This window comes from Notamacropus eugenii, chromosome 4 (genome assembly GCF_028372415.1).
Source record: "Notamacropus eugenii isolate mMacEug1 chromosome 4, mMacEug1.pri_v2, whole genome shotgun sequence".
NCBI classification, from domain to species: Eukaryota; Metazoa; Chordata; class Mammalia; order Diprotodontia; family Macropodidae; genus Notamacropus; species Notamacropus eugenii.
The window spans coordinates 154,653,887-154,677,905 of record NC_092875.1 but is presented as its reverse complement, the minus strand read 5'-3'; the positions used below and the strand labels follow the sequence as shown (position 1 = coordinate 154,677,905).

General features: G+C 36.1%; 1 protein-coding gene across 3 annotated transcripts in view; it reads left to right on the top strand.

The window, feature by feature from the left end:
- The window catches only part of MTDH (metadherin), a 70,221-nt gene that overhangs the window by 26,910 nt on the left and 19,292 nt on the right, over nt 1–24,019 (top strand). For 2 of the 3 annotated variants that reach the window (XM_072603441.1, XM_072603439.1), the window contains exons 3-9: nt 9,814–9,898; nt 10,638–10,814; nt 12,544–12,609; nt 13,770–14,012; nt 15,207–15,302; nt 15,769–15,864; nt 20,564–20,685. In XM_072603441.1, coding sequence (XP_072459542.1) covers nt 9,814–9,898; nt 10,638–10,814; nt 12,544–12,609; nt 13,770–14,012; nt 15,207–15,302; nt 15,769–15,864; nt 20,564–20,685 — 885 coding nt within the window. The remainder of the gene's footprint in view (nt 1–9,813; nt 9,899–10,637; nt 10,815–12,543; nt 12,610–13,769; nt 14,013–15,206; nt 15,303–15,768; nt 15,865–20,563; nt 20,686–24,019) is intronic. The other variant, XM_072603442.1, reaches the window with a different exon arrangement.

Sequence of the window (24,019 nt, the reverse complement as noted above, 5' to 3'; positions counted from 1 at the left end):
TTCCCTACATTCCTTTGAATGGGAACCCAGATCTTCCCTATTCCCAAAGTAGCTTTCTGTGGTCAGATCCTGTCTCCTTTGCTTACTCATTTTTTATTTTGTTTTGTTGTTTTATTTTATTTTAGCAGCTTATTATTGTAACAGGCTATAGTCTCAGGGTGTGGGGAATGATGTCCCAGGACTCAGGTCCCTCTTACTGTTATTTTCTGAACTTTGTCTGGGGTCCCACCTTTGGGTATTCTTCTCTACCCCCTCTTGGGTCCTCACTGCTATCTGATGCTCTTGCTTGGTTTCCCCTCTGCCCTGGAACTGAAACCAGGGATTCTATTCTCCTACAGGTGCCTACAGCCAACAGGGTCCTCATCCCCTGTTAGCCCACTCACCAGGTATGTGCCAGAACTGGTTAGCATAGCTGGGCCTGGCATCCTCAGACAGGGGAGGTCCTTCAGTCTTCCCCTACTCCTCTGTCAGACACCCCAGCCACCCTCTCTCCTGCACACTGTCCTTGAGGTGAAAGTTGCTGAGGCTGATATGCCTCATCTACCTAACTGCCCCCAGGGTTTATTGTTTGGTGATTCAGGGAAGTCTGGAAGTGTTTGCTCTTGGGTGGCAGACATGACCTTCACCCCTTGAAGTACTGCTCTACCCCAATTTTTATTTAGTTCTCCCACTCTCTAAGTTGACTTTGAGGCTGTGTTCTGTATTTTTAGTGGGGGAAACTTGGAGAGCCAGGAATTTTCTTGTCTACTCTTCTGTCTTCTCATTTATCCTATGTCTTTCCATTTTTACCCAAGTATAGGATGAGAGATTATCTTTTTTGCTGAGTTCCAAGTAATATTGTATTTATAGCATTTCCCTAATATAATCTAGTTATCCTGATGCAAAAAAAAAAAAAAGAAAGAAATTAGTTTAGTCTAATATAACAGCTTTGGTGAATGACTTTTAGTAATCACAATTTCTCTTTCTAATTGTTTGCTAACCTTTCTTTTAATGAATTGTTTTAGAATTTGCTACAAAAGGAAGAAACCTAGTAGCTCCTTTGTAGATTTTTCCTCTCACTCCTTTTTTGGTCATTTAGGCATTAGCCCTTTTTTGTTTCTACAGAACCTCTCGTTCTCCAAGTTTTCATTGAGACTACTCTAGGATTTAGTTTTCATTTGATCAGGTGATTTGAATTCATTGAAGGCAACTAGATGCTCTCTAACATTATTTTTAGGACTTCTGGCCAGGACGGATGTCTGAAAGGAGGCAGATCCTGTGACAGGCTTATTTCATCAAGAACCCAAAATTCACACTAGAACAAATAATGATTAAGAAATACAGGAGGAAAGTAAAAGTGACTTCTTCCATTTCAGAGCTGCACAAAAAATCAGAAACCTGCAGGAAATAGGAAAGGAGGCCACCAATAAAAACAACGCTGGAAAGGCAAATAAGCCTGTAGCCTACAGAGGTCTTCTATGTCCTGAGGTAACAAGATTGGAGGTCTTCCTAGAGAATAACTTCCTTCAGGACCTTGGGCTACTGGAAGACTGTGCAGCAGCACTCAGTCTAGGGCTGCCTATACACCTAGGGGCTCAAGGTTCTTATCATTCTCTCCTGAAATGGCACAGAGAAGAACTGTCAAACGTGGCCCAAACCAGATCAAAATGTAATTGGGAAACATTTAACAAAATTAATACAATAAAGCATTTCCTTTTAAAACAGTTAATATGCAGCCTGCAGCGTTTTTTATGTACAGATTAGTATCTCCAGTTTCTGTTTGAATTTGACACCACTACCATAAAAGACCTTGAAGATCCAGTGATCTGAACATCAAAGATCTAGGGGGACCTGACCTTTAGAGGTGGAAGTCAGCATTGGAACCTAGGATGAGACCACATAGGGCCAATCACCCAACCCAACATCACGGCAGTAGTATAACATGGCCTGGCATAAATCCCAGTTGAGGAGGTAAAGCTGGAGGGATAAGTAAATCAAGGAAAACACCAACCAGTGTAAAAAATTCTTGTACATCTAGAGTCCCCGCAAAAGAAGAGTAACTCCAGAACAGCTGTAATTAGAGGCCTAGTGGGGAAAAACGGATTTTCCACAAGTACTACATAATGATTTAAAAGGAATGGCAAGAGATCTTTTTTAAATGACATTTAAAACTCTGAATAAAAAACTAGAAAGAATAAATAGCTTAGAAGAAAGGTGGTAAACCCCCTTAAAACTAGAATAGAACAGACAAATGATTCCAGAAGACAGTAGAAAATAGTAGAAGAGAAATGAAAAGATTTTAAAAAGAAAATATAAAATACTTGATGTCAAAAAAAGCTGGCTTAGGAAATAGATCAAGGAAAGAGATTTTAAGAATCACTGACTTCTTGAAAAACATTGCATTTCAAGAAATCAAAAATTAAAATTGCCCAAAAGTATTAGAAATCAAAATTCACCCAAAAGAAGTTCCAAAAAACTTAAATAACTCAAAGATAATGCTTTTTTGTTTTATTCTTCCCAATACCTGGGTCATTCTCTTTGGAATGGGAAGCAGAAGCAAAATCTTCTCCTTACCCCAACATAGCCCAAAGAAAAAAACAAAATCATTTTTTTTCAGTTGTCCTTTTTGTTGCCAGCTTCAGCTCATTCTGGGCTTTCATATTCCTGACACTTTTTTTCTTACAATTTTGTCTTATATTTACTAACATGTTTTATCTATACATCACAGTTATTATTGAATATATCTTCTCAGCAAGCCATCCTTTGTAACAAAGATTAAATAATAGTATCATTAATGTTAATATTTTAAGGTTTGCCAGTCATTTTATATAATTTTTCTGTACAACAACCTGTGAAAATAGGTGCTATTATTTATCTTATAGATTAGGCCTGCACAATTTGCAGCCACTTGGGGCAAGTCAAAGGATTTCATCTGCATACAAAGGATGCTTTCCTTTACAACTTTTGCAGGCCACCCAAAATCCTTTGGAGTGCTACATACTGGCCATAAGTTGTATAGGCTTGTTATAGATGAAGAAATTGAGACTGAGAGATAATTTGACTTGCCCAGGCAGGTAAGTGACTTGAGACAGGATTCACAATTAGGTTGTCCTGCTTTTAGCTACCGTGCCCTATCCATTACACCGCTAGCTGTCTCACATTAAAAAATAAAAGAGAGGAGAAAAAAAAGCAGCCCAGCAAAAACTAACCATCTAATTGACCATGTCTGACTGTATGAGTAAAGATTGTTTCATTTTTTGTATTTGTGTCCCTAGAGGCTTGCACAAGCCTCCTGAAACATAGTAGGTGCTTAACAAATGGTTGTTGATTGGTATATACAGTATTGCACATCTATAGTTCCCTAACTTCAGCAGTTAAGTGGAGAGGAAGGTGCGTTTTCTTGGCCCTTCTCTGTAGCCAAGCTGGTTATTGTAAATCATTACATAGAATTCACTTTAATTTTATTGATCTTTCTGTTTACAATAGTGTTCACTGAGTATATGTCATTTCCTTATTCTGCTTACTCACTCACTGTACATCAGTTCATATACATACATGTACCATTGCTTCTCTGAGTTCTTCAATTTGGTATTTCTTAATGCTTGGTAAAATTAATGTTATGTTCCTATATCACACTTTGTTTGACATTCCTCAGTCAGTGAACACTCATTTTCCAATTCTTTGTTTTTGCAGAAAGTACCATTGTGAGTCCTTTGGAGAATGTGACTATGAATGATTTAGTATATGTGAAACCTTTCTGTCTTTGAAATTATTTGGAAGTATAACTAGCAATGGAACCTAAAGAGTAGGGACATTTTAGTCACTTTTTTTTGAAAGCGTAATTTGAAATTGTTTTACAGAATGATGGTACTAATTCACAGCTCCACCAATAATGCGTTATTGTGCTTGCCTTTCCCCGCTCTCCTTGCAACCAAACATTGACTATTCCATACATCTTTTGTCATCTTTGCCACCTTACAGGATTATGAGGTAAAACCTCAGAGTTGTTGGACTTTGATTTTCATATCTTATTACTAGTGACTTCCAGTAGTATTTCATATCATTACGAGTTTGCTTTTTTTTTTTTTGAGAACTGTTCATATCCTTTCACTACTTACCCATTGGCAAATGGTCTTTGTCTTATATTAGTTTCTCTTATATCTTGGATATCCAACCTTTATCATGGATATTTACATATACTTTTTTCCCTAGGCAACCTTGCTTTATTTGCGATGCATTAATGTACAAAAGTCTTTCAATTTTATATATATATATATATATACATATATATATATGTATGTATATATATTTTATCTTTTGTGATTGCTTCTAGTCCTTATTTGGTTAAAAACTTTTCCTGTAGCCATGGTTGTGAACAGTACTTCATCTGGTTCTCTTTTATTTTAGAGAGTGTGTGTGTGTTTACATAGTGTAACAAATATTCAGATTGTATATCCATTTTGACCTTATTGTGATATATAATAATCAAATATTGGGCCCAACCTAATTTAATCCAAACAGCTTTCCAATTTTCTCATCATCCTTGTCAAATAGTTGTCTCGAGTAATTTATATCCCCAGTTTTATGGAACATTAGTTGTCTCTTATTCTTTATTACTTAATCTGTTCTGATAAACTACATTTTTATTTTTTAAGCAGTGATAAAAAATTTTGATGATTGCTGCTTTATAATGCAGCATGCCCCAAAAAATCTCAGTGCATTTTCAAGCTGTAATAGCTGGCAACCTATATAATTTGAGTTCTGGAGGTCTTGTTCTCCTTTTTGTTTCTGCCTTTTATTTTCCTCCATTAAATTCTTATTAATTTTACTTACCTTACTTCAGATTCTAGACCTTTTATTTCTCCAAATTAGTTATGTTATATATTATGTAGATGTATAAAGTATCCGCTTGGTGTAGTGTTTTCTAATTTTATTTATGTAAGTATCGAGGATGTCTTGGGAGTTGCATTTTGTTCTTTTAAATTGAATTTAATCTTTATTTGCTTCTACATTTTATTATTGATATGTAGAAATGCTATTAATTTTATGGATTTATATTGTATCTGCTACTTCACTGAAATTCTTCATTGTTTCTATTAGTTTCGTTTGTTCTGGTTTCTATTGCTATCCATGTCACCAGCAGATAGGGATAATTTTATCTCCTCTTTACCTGTGCTTTTGCATTTGGTTTCTTTATTTTGTCTTTTGTTTATGCATGGTTTTCTTTTATGAGATTTCATTACAAAATTTTATTTCATGTATGGCATATAAGATAGTACTTTTTGAAGAACCTCATCAGATGAGAGAAAGCTGTAATCAAGAGTCAGATCAATGGTGTGCTTGTAGTCAAGCTCTATTGTGATATTTTCCCTTGGCCTCTGAATGGTTTTTGATGTTAAAAGTGTCAACCATTAATTATTGATTGACAGATGGTTAGCAGATTTCAGCCATTTTGAAAAAACATTTTATTGTCATGCAAACAGTGCCCTTTTGTGGTCTATTTGAAATAGCATTGAAGTTATATATTAATACAATCTTTTAAATGTGTTATATTCCTAGAGATTGAATCTTAAATCAGTTCTGCTTGAAACCTGATCCTGACTATAGGATGGTTAATATATATGGTATTTTCCTTGTCTTTTGAGACATTGATAGGAAATCTCAAATGATCAAATGTCAGCAATAAGCAGTTTTTAGGCAGTTGTGTATCAGGGAGGCAACCTATGGAAAGGGAGAACTCTCTGAATGTGATTGGAGAGAGGATTAGATAGAAAGGACAGGAGTCACATTGGTTATGCTTGATACTAAACAGTATGCTGCCAGCTACCTTTTAATTTGTATTCCTGATAATATTAGTATGGTCCCTAACCATCTGTGAAGCCATAAATACTGAAGATTTCAGCCTACCAACACTTAGGGGCCATTTTTTTGTTTTGTTTTTTGGAGAGAAGCGTTAATAGTAGTAAAATATTTAGATCCTCATTCAGGCCTTCATAGGTATAAATTTACACTTCCCTTGGCAGTAAGTTAAAAGCCAAGTTCTTTTCTAGTTCATTTTTTAGTTGTTTGTAGTGTTTTTCTTACAAACAGCTTAAGAAACTTTACCAGTAATGATCATCAGTTCTTCAGTCTTTTAACCCTTCAACCTCAACATTTGCCTAAAATGATTTTAATCATTTGGTAGTTGCGTAGTCTTGATGTGGCTGGTATTTTGTGTATGAATTAGGCAGTGGCAAAGTTAGAAAAGAGATCTACTATAGAGTCTTTTGTCTTCCACATTGAGAGCCCTTAGTTGACAGATTTAAAGCATTCTTACCAAGTATGAGGTAGTGTTTTAGCTGGTATCAAACGTAAGATCTGCCAAGACCTTTTGGGGTTTGAACTGCAGTCATTTAGAATGAATAGGGTCTTTTGTTAAAGCAGAGAGCAATTTATGGTGTCAGCTTGTTCCTCCAGCCACTCTAATCAGCGATATCACTTATTGTTGTGATACACTTTTGTTAGCCTTAGCTCATGAATGAGAGAAGAAAAAGGGAATATTAAAAATATCATTTCAACCAGCTCCTGATAATCTGGATGTTTTCTGTTCTGAGGGAAATAAGGATAGCTTGCCTTAGATACTTATTAAATATAGGTATGTAATTTTAAGTAAATACTAAACTTGATTCTCTGGCAAGTTTGGGAAACAATTTCACAATGAGTTATATATTCTATAAAGGATGTATGACAGTCATTTTACTTACTGTGCTTACTGCTCATTCCATATTCACAATTCTGGGCTTATGCAGTCACTCTCTGATAGTTAACATGTGACTGATCGATTCTTGGTGAGACTAGCTTTTGCTTCCAGAAAATACAAGGGTGATCCACTCTGGTTTTTTGGATAAGCTCTATCACATCAGAAGTTTATTGCTGAGGAGTCAGAGAGGACTTCTAATGTTAAAGTTAATAAACAGGAACTCCTTTACTTTTTATTGCAATGCTTTTTGCATTGATCGAGCCATGTGATAAGCTGTTTCTTTGTAAATTTAGTCAATGAGCTCTGCTTAAACATTGAAAGAAGGGCTGAAACATGATGGCTACTTAAATATTCAGGTCCAACAAGTGACTAAGCACTTAACTATGCTGAAAATGTGTGGAAGAATAATGCATTTAGACTAACCACTGACAAAATACTTCAAAAATTGAAGGCTTGATATTTTTAGGGCAGGTGAGATTTAGCAAGCTTTTGAGTTGAGATGGATTTAGCTTAGTGTACTTGAGTGCACAGTCCAGGTAGGTACTCCTGCTGCTTCAGTGTGTATGAGAATCTAGTTTTAGGGTTAAGTATAGCCATGTAATTGGGTAGACAAAAATGTGTTTGTGGTTGTTGTTGGGTTATAGAATATTAATAGCAGGTATGATGATGGATTGTTCCTATCTACAAGTAACTTGGAACATAGAGATGCTTATAGAAAATGTTTATCCCTTATAACGAATTATACAAATGTTATTGTAGTTTGTCATTCTTTTGTTAATTGTGAATTCGCTTTTAGTTGGATCTGACTTTTTGTAGCCTTGTTTGGATTTTTTGTGGCAAAGATACTGGAGTAATTTGCCTTTTCCTTCTGCACCTCATTTTACAGATGAGGAAACTGAGGCAAACGGTTAAGGGACTTGCCCTTAAGTGTCTGAGGCTAAATTTGAATTCTGGTCCTCTGACTCCAGGGCCACACTCTATCCAGTGTACCCACCTATGAGCTTCTTATGAGAAGACAAATACTTGATTGTTTAAAGTTTATGTATTACTTTGGTTTCTTAAATTAAGCTACTTCCTCAGTCTCCTTTACCTTATCACCTTCCCTTCATCCCAGAATTTTACTTTTTTCCTTCCTTAACTACCCTCTTATCATTGATGTTTTGACATGAAGTGTAAAAAGGATTGCTTAGAGGTTCTCAGATCATAGTTAGAAAGCTAGTTTTCTGACTTCATAGTTTTTTCAGGGATAAATGCAGTTGTGAGGCTTTTTTTTTTTTACTTCTTTGGAAGATAATTTGTTATACTATTATAGGTAAGATCATTTTGATAAATGACATTTTCATTTCTCAACTAAGATCTTGATTAAGTGAGTCCTTGATAGATACTGGGCCTGTGATTTCATTGAGAAACTTCTCTACCAGTAGAAGTTGACATCTTCTTTGCAATTCATAGTTTTAGAAAGTTGCGTGTCAGAGCTAAAACTTGAATCCTGGTCTTCCTGTCTTTTAGATCAGCTTTCATTCCACTATGCCTTGCTGCCTTATTTTAATGTAGTTAATGTTTTTTAATTTGTATTTTTTTGCAGTGTGTTTATCTGCTGCTATTTTACAGTCTTTATTTATTTGATAATTAGTGTGTTATCACTTTTGATACTGATGGCTTTTCTGAGAAATCAAATTCCAATGGTAAGGATTCCAGACTGAGTTCCTATTATAGTTAGTGCCAGGTCCTCATAATAGGGTAGCATCAAGTGGGAAGGTGGAGGGAGTGACTATAAGATAGTTGAAAGCTAACAAGCAAGTTTAGGGTAGAGATCTCAGATCTTGAAAGGGTAGTAATTGGGAAAGTATTAAAGGCTGATTTGTACATTAGGGCAATAGTTATTTGGGTCCAACAGAATGGAAATGAGGAGTCATTAGAAACTAGAGCATTCCAGCTTGGAGAGGGGAGAGGGAACAAGAATGTATTAAGCACATACCATATGTCAGACACTATGCTAATTGTCTTACACATATCTTATTTGATCCTTAGCGGAATAGAATGCTTGGGGAGTAGATGCTATTATTATTCCCATTTTATAGTGGAGGAAACTGGGGCAGACAGGGGCTGAATGACATTTCCATACGCACACAACTTTTAAATGTTTGAGGGTGGATTTGAACTTGAGTGTTTTTGACTCCAGGCCCATCATTCTTCATTGTATGACCTAACTGCAAAGAGGCATTTCTTTGCAGCAGAGTTTGGACTTCCATGGGCTTGAAAACAGGGAGTCCTTTTCCTGAAGATTAGTGTCTTGCAGGGACAGACTGCAGACAAAACTGTCAAAGCATCCTAAAAGGTACAATGAATTACTTGGTGGATGTATTGCCATCATTTCTACCATAGGGAAATTCATAACCCAAAAAACTTTGAGGTATTGCATTGATGAAGGATTTCACAGCAGTGAAATCATAGCTACCACCCTAATAGATGTTAGCAGGTTAATAGCAACTCAAGTCTTTGCATCTGCTTTAGGAGCAAGCAGTCTGTTACTTAGATCCAGTCTATGGCAGGAATACTGAGAAATCCAAATCAATTTTTAAGGTGTCATTTTATTAACAGTAGTTTAAAGTTTAAATATAATTATAAGAGAAGGAACAAATGGAAACTAACAAACTATTCATTCCCCTACTTTAGCAGTTTGTAATTTGATGATACAATGTGTTACATACATTTGCCTTACGTGAACCAAAAAAAAAAGATAAGGAAACATCATCTTGTTGGTGTTTTGATACAACAAAAAGATTTTGATGTAGTCAAGTCTGGTAAAAGTACTTCTCCACCCCTTCCTCTCTCTCTCTCTCCCCCCCTTCCTCTTTCTCTCTCTCTCTCCCTCCTTCTCTCTCTCTCTCCCTCTCCCTCCCTCTCTCTCTCTCTGTCTCTCTCTCCCTCTCTTTCTCTAAATATATATATTAGTATATATAAAATTATATGTTTTCTAACTTCTTTAAAGCCATAAAAAAACCCCAGTGAAATAGTCTTAATATGCCTAGAAATCATATCTCTACCCAATTTCAGTGTCCTAGGAATAAGTTAACACTTTATTTTCCTTTCAGTTAAAGAAAAATAAGAAGAAATCAAAGTCAGAGGTTAAAGCAGTGCAGAACAGTTCACGCCATGATGGAAAGGAAGTTGATGAAGGTACCTGAGCAGGGAAGGGAACACAGACATCTATAATTCTGAGTTGTACTTGTTTAATGATGTATCGTCTAAACTCCTCTTTACATAACTCTTTATCTTATACAAATCTGTTACTTTACTAATACACAGTTTTATAATTGGAATTTGTGAAATATTGAAATCTTTCCAGTGATTTCTCTTAGTGAAAAAGCTAGTGAAAAAACTTGTCATGCTTCTTGGGGGAGGGAAGGGCATTCTGAAGTGTAACTGAATTCATTAAACAACTCAATTTACCTACTTAGTCTTTGTTTCTTAAAAATCAGTGTTTTCCCTTAAACACCTCCCACCTCATTAGAGGACAATGAGTTTCCTTATTTAGGAGCCCCCTTTATTATCATCTAAAAAACATACTCCAGTATGTTTTTATATGACACTGTTAGGCTCTGTTCCCAACAAGGTAAAGACCCAAGATATTTTCTCTTGTCCCTTAGCTTCTGTGAGCCATCAGTGATAAGTTTGACAGTGTCTGGAGGAAAGCACGAGGAAAGTTGGTGTCACCCTTGTAGTTCTTGCCAGAGAAAATGTTAGATCAGACTCTTATTTCATGTAACCAGCATTGTTCTGATTTTTATTCTACGACCTAAATTTGTCATGATGCCCTGTTCCATTTGTTTTGTTTCTGTTTTTTTTTTTTTTCAACGCCACCCTTTTGGTTTGTCCTTACTAAATACCTTTTTTTTTCTCCCTGGGGCTATGTCAGGAGCCTGGGAAACTAAAGTCAGTAACAGAGAGAAACGGCAGCAGCGTAAGCGCGACAAGGTGCAGCCTGATACTGGTCCCTTGGATCCGGCTGTCTCGGGGATAGAAAGTGCCTATACAGTACCCACTGAGCAGCTTATTACAACTTCGTTTCCCGTTGGTTCCAGGAAGAATAAAGGTACTTAGTGGAGCATAAGAGGGACACATCAAAGATGAACTCGTATTCTGAGCTACCACATAGCATCATGAGTTCAGAACCCGAAAATCGCGGCATTTGTATAATGAACCATGATTTAGCCAATACTAGCAACATTACTTGTTATACAATACCTTTAAAAATAAGGCCCAGCAAAGCAAAAATTGCATAGCCTTAAGTAAAAACTCATAGCCTAAGAGGAGAAAAAGAAACAGCCTGCTTCCCTCATCTGTATTTCCTTTGCCCCTAAAATAAAGTATACTTTCTGTCATCCTCATTCGTCATCATGATGTAGACATTTAGTACATTGAAGCATTTTGTCAACCGCTTGCGTGTTTAGTGTCTTCCTTGAACATTCTGAAGCAAGCATTTCTGGAGAAGTGTGGATCCTGAGGTCCCTGAATCCTCCCTTGAAAGAATGTTTACAACATCAGCTGTTAGGTTATTTGAATATTTTGCAGATGTTAAAGAAATAGAACTAAAAAGGAACCTTGAGAGGTTATTTGGACTAGTTTTGTGCCACTGAGCATTTTAATACTCATATTATCCAGTTACCTGGAAGCTCTAGATATATTGCTATCATTTTCATATAGGACAGGCTCAGAGTGATCATGTTGAGTTTGCTTGAGTTGTGTTTTCCTTGGCGTCATCATTGTCTTCACTTTCTTCCTTCTCTTTCCCTTTGCTGCCTGTATGCTTAGTGGAATTTAACAGCGTAATGCAGCAGTGACTCATTTTTTGTTGAATTTTCCCAGTTTCACTCCTTTGTAATTTTTAGTTTATATCCCTTTTTCACTGTCATATGCATGCCCTTTTTGCCAGCCTCTTTATTACAATCCTGTAAATGCTGTTTTGGGAACAGAATACATTGTAACTTATGTTCTTAGGCATCAAAGAACAAATGTCTAGGGACTCCAAATTGTCTCCCTCCTCTCCCCCTCATCCACCAAGTTTCTTGGTCCTAAATGTCGTATAGCCATTTCCAAAGTCACAATGTTGCTTCTGCTGGGATTGTTAAAAAGGTATCTGATGTAGCTCAAAATATAACTGAATTTTTAGACTTAGAGATCTTCGACCTTAGAGATTATGTAATCCATTTGTAGATGAGAAAACTAAGACTAAGAGCTGTTATGACTTAAGATCTCATAGAAAATTAGGGGCAGAGCCAAATCTCCAGACTCCCAATCCTATTAGTACTTTTGAGTGATTTACTCCTGTCATCACCTTATTATTTAACAAGGATTAGTTCTTGCATTACTGATAATAGAAAAAGGAGGGGAGAGAGTCAAAAAGAAAGGAATCAGGCATAAAATTCTAGTTTTAGAAAATTTTGCTTATAAAAAGACAAAGTTGAATACAGTTCCAGTGAACTAGTTCTTTATTTTTCATTTCACAAATTTTAGTCACACTGTTAAAGAATTAATTTACTTTCACAGCATGATCTTAAGTTTAGGCATTTACACACTTCTCAAAGCTTTTGTTGATTCTTCATTAATTGATGGTATAATAAAGAAAACTCATTTCCCTAAAAGTAAACATGATATATCTTTGGTGTACACCTGACTTTCCATTCTAATAATCAAACCCAAACAAAAGAAAAGTAACTCAGTACATCTGTTCAGTAGAATTGAAATCATGTTGTTTCTAAGTGAATTTGACCTATATAGTTCCCTGCTTAATATTATGTGAAATTTATTTCTGTTTCAACCAGGTGATTCTCTTCTCAATGTTCAAGGTAGCAACTTTAAGTCTGGAAAAGGAGATCTCACCCTTCAGGGTAAGGAGTTAGGCAATCAGACATTTTTAATGAGTCCCAAAAACTTTTGGGGTTAGTACTTGCACGTAAGGATTACAAGTCTTCTCCACCACACAATATTGTTTAAAAAGTAAATAATACCTGTACTCTTCAACTTTAAAAACAAGTATATACTTTCTGGTTCGCACAACTGACATTTGTACTTGATGATTTGCAGTACCATTTGCATACATTCTCACTTGAACCTTGTACTACAGCTATTATTCACATTTTATAGAGGAAAAAACCAGGGAAGGTCCAGAGAAATTAAAGGGACTTGCCCGTGGTCATAGAGCTAAATATCAGTGTTAGAATCTTGAACCTAGGTCTTCCTGACCCTGATTCTGATACTCTATGTTACACTACTTTATCTCTAAAAAGATTGAATTTATTGTAGTCTGTAAAATTTATGAGACAGCATTTTCAGGTGTCATCTTCATATCTTAACTACCATTATCATCTAACTGACATTCATATGCATGAATATATCAGCAAAGGAGAGAAATGCAGTACTTCTGTAGAATGTAAGTTTCTCAAGGGCAATATTTCTATATCCCTGGCGTCTGGCACAATAATGACAACAAAAACAATAGTAGCTTTAAAGTTTGTACTTTATATCTTATCTCATTTGGTCTGCACAATAACTTTGTGAGGTAGATGCTATTATTTTCATTTTACAGATGAGCAAACTAAGGTTGAAAGACGTTAAATGACTTGCCCAGGGTCATACCTCTAGTGTGTATGTAAGGCAGGAACTTGGGTCTTTTGAACTCCCAAGTCCAGCACTGTCCACTGTACAACTTGCTGCCAACATAGTTTTCAGTTAATAAATACTTATAAGACTGATATTCTCATTCAGGTTTATCATGTCTAAATGTGTCAGTATACATGGTATGTAATGCTTCCTTTAATGTCATAAGGCTACTGAAGAATTAGAATACATTAGTTAGATAAAGTATTTCCATTTCCATACCAGAATCCATAGAATCTCAAAGCCAAAGGGACTTCAGATACTATCTAGTTCAACTTGTATTTAAGCATCCTTTTCAGGCAGCTTATTCCACTTTTGGAGAGGTCTAATTGTTAGAAAATGTTGCCTAAATTTGTTTCTCTGTAACTTTCACCCATTGCTGTTTCTTCAGGATTGAATGAAAACCCTACTGTAAATGGAGGCAGCTGGAATGAAAAGTCAATAAAAATCCCTTCACAGATCAGTGCAGGTGAGGAGAAATGGACATCTGTGTCATCTGCTTCAGCTGGAAAGAGGAAGATTGAGCCATCTGTTTGGGGTCAGGATACTGGAGATACTAGTGCAAATGGAAAAGACTGGGGTGTGTCCCTGGTGGGAAGGACCTGGGGTGAACGTTCATTATTCCCTGGCATTGGTAAGAGCTACTAAATCATGTTAATTCAATTTACTAACTTTGTATAACTGGAAAATTTGGGGTTTTCCAACCTTTAAAAAATCCTCAGGTAGTAAAATCTTACCCACGGAATTATGTACAAAGATTTTTAGGAAATTCCTATAGCTTAATTAATAGCATAAAATAGAAATTCACTATATGTAATTTAGAAGGAAATTAGAGAGTGTCTTACGTAAGTGTCAGCATTTAGTAGCTTCAGCAAAACATCATTTACAGCACATTTTGCCATTCTTAATTTTTTAAAGATAAAGTAGTGAGGAACTTTTTGTCTTGAGTTCCATTAAAAAAAAAACCTTCTTTTGACTGCCCTATGAAATAAAATAAAAAAAATTTTGGGATTCACTTCGAAATTTCTTTACTTTTTAGAAAGCATAAAATGTGCTTTTAAAATGAAAAACAAAAACAAGGAATGTAAAACTTCATTACATCCAATGCAGGATTCATTATATCAGTTTGGGTGCTTCCTCAAGAATCTAGATTAATACTTTTGGTGGACAACTGTAAGGTTATGGAATTCTCTAGATTTAGCTAGATTGGTCTGTAGAATAGCTAGTCCTCTACCTTTTGAGCTTTTTTAGGATTATGATACACAATATGGCTTTGAGATTGAGAATGAAAAGAGAGGGACGGGGACAGGGAGAGGAAGATAATCTTGTCTGATGAAGGCCCCACCAATATGGCAGAAAGGTGGGGGGTTGGTGCAGAATAAAGAGCCTTTAGATTTTTTTTAAATGATAATTGAAATGGTGTTCTATTATTAGAGTTTCTTATAAAATGAGTTTTAATTTTCATTTAGTATTAGGGGAACGTGGGTGTTCTCAACATCCTACTTTTTCATTTTCTTCATTCCTCATAGAAGAATCTCAACTGCTTGCTCTGCAAAGTGGCATGGGGGATCATCAGTAAACAATCAGTATTTATTAAGTGCTTACTTTGTGCCAAGTGCTATGCTAAGATGGGGGAGCAGGGGATACTCAGAACATACTAATTTTAAAATGTTCCTTAAAATCACTTAGGTATAAAATAGGATTTTTGTCAAAATGTTGGAGTATATTTATGGCTTGAAAAGTGTCTTTTAAAAATTTTGTCATTTCGAATCTGTACACACATTGTTACTACAAATTGAAAAGTTCTAAGTAACCTTTGTTTTGACAGCTTCTTGGTCTGGTAACGTGGATAGGAGGGTAAATAGTGCAGCTGAGCAGAATTCTGCTCCCTTTCCATCTCTGGCACTCACCACTGCAGTTTCTGGTATGTAAAATCAATTTAAACTGTTTGAACAAAATTATCTTTTTTGTAAATACATTTCATTTTAAATTGTTTTTTAAATTTCTTGGAATTTTTGGAAGCAAAATTTCCAAGTACTCTCATCAACATTAAATTACTCTGTAAGGTAATAGCTAACATGTTTCAGAACAGTAAGAGCCCCGTTTCTCTCCCCTACAAAAGTGACACTTCTTGTCTATAGTTAGGAACCAAGGCAGATGCTTCCATCTGATGTGGCTCCAAAGTGTTAGTGGTTGCTTTTCTCTTTACCCATCCTCCACTGCCACCAGGAATTAAACCTTTTTCTTTCTTTGGAAGAAATCACACCAATTAAGTCTCAAGCTCCTCCCCCCTAAAAACCGAAAGAAAGGAAGGAAGGAAGAAATTATTGTGAAAAAACTTCATTATAAAATTGTTTTTTAATTTTTTTGCGTTCATTTTTTCACTTAAGGGTCTACCACTGAGGTTTCTCAGTCTACTGCTTCTGATTTTCAGTGGGATGTAAGCCGTAATCAACCCCATATCGATGATGAATGGTCTGGGTTAAGTATGTCCTTTTAAAAATTACAACAAAGCTTTTTCTCAGCAGCTTGCTTTTAAATAACCTTACTATTTTGTGTCTTTACCTCTAATTTTACACGCTTTCAACTTTAGTTTAAAAGAGTTTAATGTCAAATGCCCTACTTGAAAATTGGTTAATATAATGCCATACTTAAACTAACTCCATACTTGAAATAATATTTAAACATAAACTGCTGTTTCTATTCTAAAGCTACTCTGGGAATTCAAGGGCAAAATGTTTGCCTTATATTTCTACTGTTAAATCTCAGTGTAGCACACAGTAGATCAAGGACACAAAACATGGAGTGTCTTTGAATTTTTAAACTCTGGACTCAAAATTTCTGCACCCAATGAAAGAAATTGTTAATAATAGTAACTCACTGAATATTATATAGCACTTTGTTTTACAAAGCATTTTTCTTTCAAACAACGCTATAGCTGTACTCTTTTGAAGGTGAAGAATCAATCTTGCAGATGCTTAAGTAATTTGAGCAAACTTATATACTACAGCGGGGCCAGGTCTGAAAAGGGCTTTTCCACTAAACCACTACTGTCCCAATAATTATCAGTAATATGGTAGGCTGCATTAAGAGGCAAGAGTGTCAGAAAAGACCAAAGTGAGGAACACTGCTACTTTTTTCTTTATATTGGCAGTTATCCCCCACCTCATTTATAAGTCCTATGTTCCCTTTGAATCTTATGCTCCCTGCCTGATATGTAGCAGGTATGTGAGAGTCATGGTTTATTTGGGAGTGTTCATAAATGAGTTAACCAAATGATCCAACAATATGACACACAGTAGCAGAAACAAACCCTCTGACCACATTAACAGAAGCTTATTAGTGTCCAGAACCCTGACTCCAGATATTGCCCATCCCAGTACAGGGAGCCCAGAGGTTCTTAGGTTCAGTCTGCCATACTCCAAATCTTGATTATTTGTGTCTCTTGGCCACTCAAGCTGCCACTGCCTCCAACTCTTACTTCCTCTTAGCCTTTTTGGATGGGTGCCATTTTTCTAGGATTAATTTTGAGGGCTAAAGGTAAGCATACCAGGTGACATATTCTTGATTATCTCTCCTCGTATTTCATAAGATCCATGATTTCATCATTGTGGATTTTCTCTACATTAGGTGCAAATCTCAACATTTCTAGGCCTTAATACTAAACAAATTATTTGCTATAGCCAAAACTGATATAACTTGATGGCCATCTTCCTGATGATAAGCCTTACTGAACTGAGCTGGATACAGGCTTTGCAGTATGCCAGGTCCTTACTCAGAGCCTTAGATACATCATCTCTACTGTATAGACTACTGAAGGGCTCTCTCACCCATGATTCCCCTAATCCACAAAATCCTGCAAGGGGCTACTTTATGAAATTTGATCATTGATGTTTCCATCATTTTAAAACCTTCAGATATTCATTGTTTTTGCTTCTTGAAAGGCCATGCCATTTTTAACCCCCTTTTCAACCTAGAAAAGTCCATTAAATTGTTAGTTTTTCTTTTCTTCATTTAATTTTGGGTACTTCATTTCAAACACTTGTTTTAAATCATCGCAGCCCCCAAGAATGAATTACTCTCATAATTCCTAAAGTTCCCAGAAGGCATCTTTATCAGTAAGTAGCTCTCATAACAACCCCTGAATATTGATTTTTTTTTTTTAAAGAATAAAAAGTTTCTCTTTTATGATTCAGGGCCACATGTTTAGATCCTCAAAGCCAAGAAGTTTGCCTTACCCAAAAGATCAAGTTAAGTAGAACCCCTTTCCCAGGATCTGTAGGCTTTTCATTTTAGCATTCCCTACCCTATGGTACAGCAGAGATTGTGAACTTTGTGAAAATCATGCTGTAATCCCCTAGGGTTGTGTTTCCCACTAACCATGCAATCCATCAGACTGGGACTATGGCCCCAGTAGAGAAGTAGTTAAAAAGGCAAGTAGATAATTGAATGTCAAATTCCATATGTTTCATGATCCATTTTTCAGTGTAATTTTATAATATAAAATTTTGTGCAGTTACTTTCTACAGTCACATTAATAAAAAATGTTTTAAATGCTTTTTTTCTGCAGTAATTTAGTCACGTTGAATGCCCTTTTTAAAATTTTAAAATTTACATAGGAAGAAACCGAGGACCAGAAACTTTTAAGAATGTCACTTTAATTTTCATGGCATATAATTTTAATATTATGCCCATGTTATGGTCTATGAAACAGTGAATTATAGGAAAGTAATTATACTTGGTTATTTTGTATCTCAAGTTGATAAAATTGTTGAATAAAACTTTTATTTTTTGTGAAATAGAATATTTTTCAAGGACATAGTAATATATTTGACTTTTAGATGATGAGGGAAGATTGGAGTAAATGACCTCTGAGATGCCTTCCGTTTTCTAAATCTATGATATTGTAAAACTCCACTCTTAATTTGGTTGGAGAGATAGTGCTCACCTGATTTCTTCTGTCTTTACTTTATATTAACTTTTCATTTTCAATCCAAGTGATATATGTTTCAGTTGTGTTATTAGAACACTGGATTGATTTAGAAGATTGCTGTTCAATTCTTACCTTTATTTACTAGCTGTATAGACTTTTACAGCAGCACTTAAAACTCTTAAGGTTTGGTTTCTTCATCTGTAAATAGACCATATGTGACCCATAGAGTTAGGATTATTTGTTCTATAACTTTCAAAAGAGTTTTGACTGAGACTAAAAATGATATGTTAATGGAAATCAAGATACACCTGAAGTTTGATTTGGGGGGAGTAAGGGAGGTCAGTCTGCCATCTTGAAACTAAGTGGTTATCATTGAAAATGTTCTCAAATTAGAATCTATAATTTCAAAGAAATTTTAATAAAACATGATGAGGAAATAGAACATAGAGAACATGGAATATTCTGAATAAGGTCTCCAGAACTCCTAATTTATGACCAAGGAATTATATCTACCTGGGTCTCTCCCAACTCCAAGCCAGTCTCCACATCAGACACCAAAGCAATTTTCCTAAAGTGCCTCTACTCAACAAAAGTCCTTATTTGGCATTTAAAATAGCCTTTTATGTCCCAGCCCTTCCTATTTTTCTAATTTTGCTACAACTACTACTACTACTAACACACACACACACACACACACACACACACACACACACACGCACACGCACACGCACACCCATATACGTTTTGATCTAGCTGTTGACTTACTTGATGTTCGTCACACATCACACTCCATCTCCTGTCTCTGTGCCTTTGAACCAGCACCTTCATTAGCCTGGAATTTTCTACCTCTTAAAATTCCTAACTTCTTTAAAATTCAGCTTGAAAGTTACTTTCTTTTAAAAAGTCTTTGCCAATACCCCTTGCTGCTATAGTCTTTCCTTAAGATTTGCTTCCATCTATTCTGTATGATTCTTGCTCTTACCTATTTATATATTCTTGCTGTTTCCTATATTATATTGTTAAATTCCTTAAGGGCAGCAATTTTTTTCCTTCTTTGTGTCTTCTACATTAAGCAAATAGTGAGCACTACACAATTACTTGTCTTGAAAGAGTTGCTTATTTGGATTGGGTGAATAGGAGATTTCGTTCTTCAGGTTAACTAGGAATGATACCATGAGTGTAGAATTTTAATAGCTTTGAGTGAAGGAAGATAGAACAATAGTGAGATTCATTCTAGACATGAGGCAAAGGAACTTCTGGAGGTGGCACAAAAATGGTTGTAGCATTGTCACAATAGGACTTCTATACTGTAAGGACCTCTGATTTTATTAATATTTGTGAACTGGTCCTTTCAGCATAGATTATATTCCTTGAGTCATTTTGTCCAGAAAATTAGTCTTCTGTCCTGTGGCCATTCTATTGAACAGACAGGTTGAATGGAACCTTTGATGGAGAAAAATGGGGATGGGTACAGTATTAGAAAAAGAAAACAAACTAGAAAGAAGTTATATTTACCTGACAGAAAACTAGTGAAGCTTTAAGAAGGAAGATGAAGTAGTTAAAATGGCAGTGCTTTTAGGGAATCCATGAACCACTGACGCAGAAAAAGGTTGGTTGCAATAATTAAGGCCAGAAATCACCAAGTTCTAGAGCCTACCTTGGTAGCTGTTGTAATAATAGAAAGGAGAAAATTCAGGAAAGAAAGAAAAACAACAGCACTGAATGACTAAGTAGTAGAATAACTTGTCTAAAATTATATACCTCGAAAACCAGTTCAGTGGATTATGTGAGAAGAAAAAATAAAGTTTGCTATCATGATGTTTTGAAAGGTACCGTGGTGTAGAACTGGCCTTGAAATCAGGAAAATTTGAATTTTTAAGTCCCATCTCTGACACATGTGGTTGTGGCCCTGTCTACTTAGGTGCTAGTGTCCAAAGAAATAAGTTACAAAACTGTTGCTCATCTGTTTGAGTAACAGGAGTTTTTCTCACTGAGAATCCCACCTTCCAGTGAAATGACACTTCTATCCTTTTACAAAAGTAGGAAGTGAGTGTGTGCGTGTGTGCGTGTGTGTGTGTGTGTGTGTGTGTGTGTGTGTGTGTGATGTGGGGGGATCTTTTAAAGCCCATTATAAAGTTATTGCTAAACAATCATTGTGACTGATGGGACAGAAACCTTATGAAAGCTGGGTATCTTGCTTTTATTTTTATAACAGGAAGAGTAGACATTTATATGGTGCTTTCAATTTATAGATGGACTTTCTTCTACTGATCCCAGCTCCGACTGGAATGCTCCTGCTGAAGAGTGGGGGAATTGGGTAGATGAAGAGAAGGCTTCATTTCTGAGATCCCAAGAGTTAATCCATGATGAGAAAGTAAGTAAACATGTTGTTTATTTGGTTTTGTTCCTTTAATTAAAGTTCATATTTACCAAGAAAGGGGCTTGCTGTTGTGTTTTTTATAATTTCATAGTCCAGTAGTAGAAGATTATTGCATTAATCCACATTTTCAGTGCTATCCATCCTAAACTTTTGAGACATAGGGTCGGAGTGGAAGCCTTTGTTCCATATGCTAGCTGAGGTACCTGAGTTACATGACAACTTTTTAATAAATATAGGAAATGGACCAGAAGATTGCTCTAACATTCTGTGATTCATTGATGAGTGTGTGTGTTCCTTCCAGTGGTAGTTCGTATTCATATTTACCAGAATGTCTGTCCATCACACTGTAGACTTTTCTTTAAGTCTTTTAACATTCCTGGTCCTTAGATTATCCTTTGCTCTTGCTACGTGTAGGCTCCACATCCATTTCTGGTCACACATTTCCTCGATGATACTTTTTATGCCACTTCCTCAGTACATCTTCATTGACAATGTGCTGTCATCTCTATTCTACCAGTCAGTGTCCACTGCCTTATCATATACATTTTTAATACTTTAGAGATTATGGAGATTTTCGGTTTCCTGATTCACAGCATTTTCACTGGCTATCCCCCCATGTCTGAAATTCTCTTCCTCTTCAGTCCACTTCCTGGCTTCCTTCAGGTTGCAGCTTCAGTTCTTCCTCTATAAGAAGCCTTTCCCACTTCTCAATACTAGTATCTTGTCTGGAATATAGCCTCGCTATCCATCCTTTGCATATTTTCTCCTCCATTACACTGTGATCTCCTTGAGAGTAGCCCTGTACCTAAAATGTATGTAGTAGACACTTATAAAATGTTTAATGATTATTATTGTAGTGTCCCCTGACTTGTAGTCATATTGCCTCATCAGATAACATGCGTGAGTGTTTAAAAAGATGGGTTTTGTTTCAGGATTATGGAAAGGAAAGGTTATACAATTTCCATAATGCAGTCCAGTTTGTGTTTTTCTTCTTAAATACTGGACCCAGCTTATGGTCTTTCTTTATACCTGTTCAAGATATATCTGCCCTAAAAAAAAAAAAAAAAAAAAAAAAAGATATATCTGCCCTGATGGACTCACTCATCAAACTGTATATCTGCTTATACTTTATAGTTTGAGCATAGGCAGTATTCAGCATTTGGCTTTTCTTGTATGGATAGTTAGAATGATTTCTTTTGTGTGATCTCATTTTGTTTGCTGTCTAGTGTGCTGAGGCTTGATGCAGTCAGTGCAGTATCATCCATGAGACAGCATTTGGAGATCCTCACCGTCTGTACCTAATCTCTCAGTTTAGATTTTGCATAGGACACAGAGAGTAAATCCAGGGGAGTTAAATTAGGAGTGAGGTAGGAGCTCTTTTAGTTGGGAGAATCAGGTAAGGTTTCGTGTATCAGTGAATGATTAAAACATGCCAAAGCCCTGCGGACACAAAGAGAAAAAAAAGCAGAAAAATAAGACAGTCCTTACTCTCAATGAGTGGAAGGTTTCAGCTGCAAGTCAGATAGAAAAGTCCCATGGACCTTAGTATAGAACAACAAAGCAAATGGCAATTTCCACTGGTAAAATGATACCGTTTTCTGTTGAGTCATTTCATAAGGTGAAGGATTTTGGTGGCAAAAACTTTTTTTTTTTCTGGTTCTTCAGTAACTGTAGTACTTGTAGGAGTAGTTGCCCAGCCACATCTCTACAGAGGTTGCTTCCCAGGCTAATGGCTAAAGAAGTTGGACTAGAAACATTTACTATTCCCTATGTTTTTGTTAAGGGGCCTAAGCTGTCTTCAATCAGGGTCAAAGTGATGGTAGTGGTTTGACATAACCTGGCACGTGCTGCCTCTTGTCTTTCCCTCAGGGTATTTCGCTGCTTTAGCTAAGCTGGTTTACCTGAAAATACAGAAGGTGGTGTTTGAGTTGCATCTTGAAGGAAGTTAGGAATTTCATGAAGCAGAGCTAAGGAGGGAGTGTATTCCAAACGTAAGGGATGTCCAGTGCAAAGACCAAAGAGACCCAAGATAGAGTGCTTTGTTGTTTTTTTTTTTCCTTAATTATAAGTTCAGTATTTTTTATTTTGTTGTTCAACAGATATCTATATAGATCATTCTCAGATCTATTTATCCAGTCTTAACCTCTCTCCTGATTTCCATTATCACTTCCCTAGCTACATATTGGACATCTTGAATTGGGTGTTCTATCAGTAAGCATCCCAACATTCACAGGGGGCCTACCATAGGTTCTTAGATCTGCATTCATAAAAGGAAAGGCAACTTTTGAGGGGTTAACAATCACTTTAATAAAGCATATGTATCATTCCTTTAACCAAGCATATATATCATTCATCTAGTTCAGGGGAGTCAGCACCCTGAACTTAAGAAAATACAGAGAAATTAAAAATCAACAGACATGGCTTCCTCTGCCTGAATTCAACAGACAGTTGGGGTCCAACTGTCTGACCATAGTTACCAGAGGAAAGCACTGACATCTGGGGGCGCAGAGGGAGGGCTTCTTAAAGCAGCCTTCTAGAGTCCTTGTCTGGCACTCAAACCTTCTTATGAAAACTAAGCCCCCAATAGAGTGCTTTGTGAGGAATAGAGAAGGCTTATTTGACTGGACTGTGGAGTGGAGGAAAGGGAGTAAGATGGGGAAAGATAAATTGGAACTGGGTGATGAAGGACTTTAGAGTTTATATTTTACCATAGATAAAATAGGGAGCTTTCTGGAGTCAGATCTGTATTTGAGAGATATTTGGTAACTGGTGTACAAATTGGAGAACAGAGGAACTTGAATCAGGGAAACCTATTGGAAAGCTGTTTTTTTTTAAAATGCTTAGTTGACTGCACATGCCATGCCTGCCACCTTCCACCCCCATTTGATTGGTTTTTATTTTTTAGTAGTGACATTACTAGCTCCCTTCTTTTCTACCACATTCCCTAAGTGAAAAAAGAAAAACAGTCCTTGTGATTAACAAACACAATCAACAAATCCAAACATTTGCTATATTTAAGAACATCTTAATCTACACCTTGAGTCCATCACACTTCTATCAGAAGGGAAGGAGGCAGGGTCTATAATAGTACCAGATCACAAGCTCTACTACAAAGCATTAATACTAAAACTATTTGGTAGTGCTTTTAAAAAATAGAAGCATTGATCAGTTGAACAGATGTAGGTCAGGTATCTGTTTAGAGTTTATTGTAGTGTATGGTGACATAATTTTCTGCCAAACCTGTTTCCAGTTTTCTCAGCAGTTTTTGTCAGTTGATGAGTCTTTACTCCACTGGTTGAGATCTTTGCATTTATCACTGTTATTATAT